The 2381-nt window shown below is 45.4% G+C and overlaps 1 protein-coding gene across 1 annotated transcript; it reads left to right on the forward strand.

Moving 5' to 3' along the window:
- The first annotated feature begins 322 nt into the window (after positions 1-322).
- LOC103723190 (uncharacterized) lies at positions 323-2119 on the forward strand. The gene is made up of 4 exons (XM_008814026.6): positions 323-567; positions 693-823; positions 1563-1672; positions 1777-2119. The coding sequence occupies exons 1-4, from the start codon at positions 516-518 to the stop codon at positions 1892-1894; spliced, it is 411 nt and encodes a 136-aa protein (XP_008812248.2). The 5' UTR covers positions 323-515; the 3' UTR covers positions 1895-2119.
- Positions 2120-2381: the final 262 nt, after the last annotated feature.

Consider the following 2381-nt stretch of genomic DNA (forward strand, 5'->3'; position numbering starts at 1 on the left):
CAAGGAATCGGATTAAGATACAACGGGCCGGTCCTACTCCCTGGTAAACAAGTCACGAGATTTGGGCCGGCCATACAGTGGGGATATAATTTTGTTTATGATGAATGCTTCGGGGTTCCCGTTATGGGCACCTGAAAGTTTTCCTGGGCCCACCAGTTCGGGCCTGGCCACTTGATTTTCAACCATTCAAATATTGCAAATCCTACCGACCCCTTGCACACGTGGCAGGATAAGTCTTCGTGTGCGCAGAACGGGAGTTCCCTATCATGGACTTCTTTTCTAAGATAAAATTGCAACAATGGCGAAGGAAAAGGACCGATCGACGTGGACCTAGGCTGTCCCGGTTTTAGATCAATCCTGTGTGCTCCGTCGAGAAACCGCCGGTCTCCATCCATTTATAAGGCGGGAGGCATCCATCACCCGCCCCATCTACCCCCAAGCTTCCACTACCAAGATCCAAGAGTTACTGCGACCGGCCGGTTTCCTTCGTTTGAAGCGTGAGAGTCGGAGAAAAAATGGGTTCCCTCATGTCGGGCTGGGACTCACCTTTTCTGGACCCAGATACAGGTATGCTTGCTCTTCTTCCTCTCCATTAGCATTAGCCCTCGCCTTCCTCTCTGGATCCTGTTTGGTTGTTTTAGTTACTTGATGATGCTCAAGGAGTACTCATGCATGCTTGTTCATCACCACAGTTAGATTGGAAAGGAATAAATCGCTAACAAAAGAAGAGATCGAGATCTTCTGGAAGTTGCACAAGAAAGCCGAAGAAGAGGAAGGGGAAAACTTCCAAAATGCCTCCCGTTCCCCGAAACAGTCGTCTCAGGTAACCAGCCTGGGTTCCTAAAGTTCTTGGATTTTCTTTTTTGTTTCTTTTTTGAAGGTAAGGGAGGCAAGAGAGCCACCCGGCCTAGGCCTCTTGAAACTAAATCCTATTTTTCAAGCTAATTAAGAAGAACTTGGAAGGTTTGTTCCTTAGTTAATTTCATTATTTAATTAGATCATCAGAATTCATACCTGTCATCCCCTTGCCTGCCTTGTCTTGGATGGATACTAATTAATTTTCTGGGACCAAGATTCGGACTAGATCTTCCTACCTTCTCCCCTATCACCAAAAAGGGTTTGCCTGGTAGGGACATAGAAGTTTGGTTTCGACCTGTTTCAGCGGCGTGTGCGACCGGTCTAAGATTCCAAACCGCTATTGCCTCTTCAGCTATCAAATACTTTAGCTCGACACCCACGTGCCGCGTCACCATCTTCCCAATCTAGTCGGTTTTACCTTGTACGGATCTTTGTATTTAGCCTTGGCTAACTATCGCCATGCCTGTTATTTTGTTTGGTTAAAAACATTTAGTAGGGTACTTCTAGCCAACCCCTCTCTCTCTCAAAAAATAAAAAAAATCTTCCTATTTTCTATTCTTTTGCCGATCTCTCTCTCTCTCTCTCTCTAAAAAAAAAAAAAAAAATTCTTCCTATATTCCATTCTGTTGCTGATCTCTCTCTCTCTCTCTCTCTCTCTCTCTCTATATATATATATATATATATATATATATATGTTCTTCCAGGAAATGGATGCGATCAGGCTGAAGAATTTTGCCTTACGGCATCAGATCGGGAAGAGGACAAGTGATAACACTAATGAATTGGACGCCAAACCAGACAAGAGTGGTGACTGGTAAGGAGCTTCCTCCGTCCTGATCTGCTCGTAGGCCGACCCAAACTGTGTCTCTGTTTGTGTATAGAAGTAATTCCTTTAAACCGTGATCGGTTCGTTCGCAGGTGGACCAGGAGCAATTGGGCTTTTCTCAACGAGCCTCCGCTTGACGAGATGGACGACTCGGCTCACAAGTACACCGCACAGTTCCATGTTGCGACACTCGCCACCAAAGGAGCATGACCCCAATTCTATGGTGCTGGTTGGCTCCCTGCGTCGCCGTTGCACCGATCAGCATCTATTTATGAGGCATGTCATATATATCCAAGACCAGCGTGTGTAAATCTGTATGTACATGTACCCATGTTTGATGTAGTCTATTAATTTTTAGGAGTTGCTGTAATCTATTAAGACCAGCACTGTTACGTTGGTTCCAAGGGAATGAGATAAGCTGTTTTTTTTTTCTCATTCTTCATCAGTTGAAGAACGAAGGGAACAAATTTATGTATGTATATGCATGCAAGAATAAATATTGTCCGGAAGGTCATCCTAACAAGAGAATGAAAAGGAGGGGGAAGAACGGTATTCTTCACCTGGGAGCCCCCGCTCCTGAGTTTTCTTAAGGTAAATTTTGACGGGTCGGTGTTGGATGGAGGTACGCGAGGCGGGGCAGGCTTCGTCATACGGAATCCTCAATCCAGGATAGTAGCAGCGGGTGGTTGCCGGTTGT

This window comes from Phoenix dactylifera, chromosome 2 (genome assembly GCF_051530095.1).
Source record: "Phoenix dactylifera cultivar Ajwa chromosome 2, Ajwa_hap1_PhDact_Kaust_v1.1, whole genome shotgun sequence".
NCBI classification, from domain to species: Eukaryota; Viridiplantae; Streptophyta; class Magnoliopsida; order Arecales; family Arecaceae; genus Phoenix; species Phoenix dactylifera.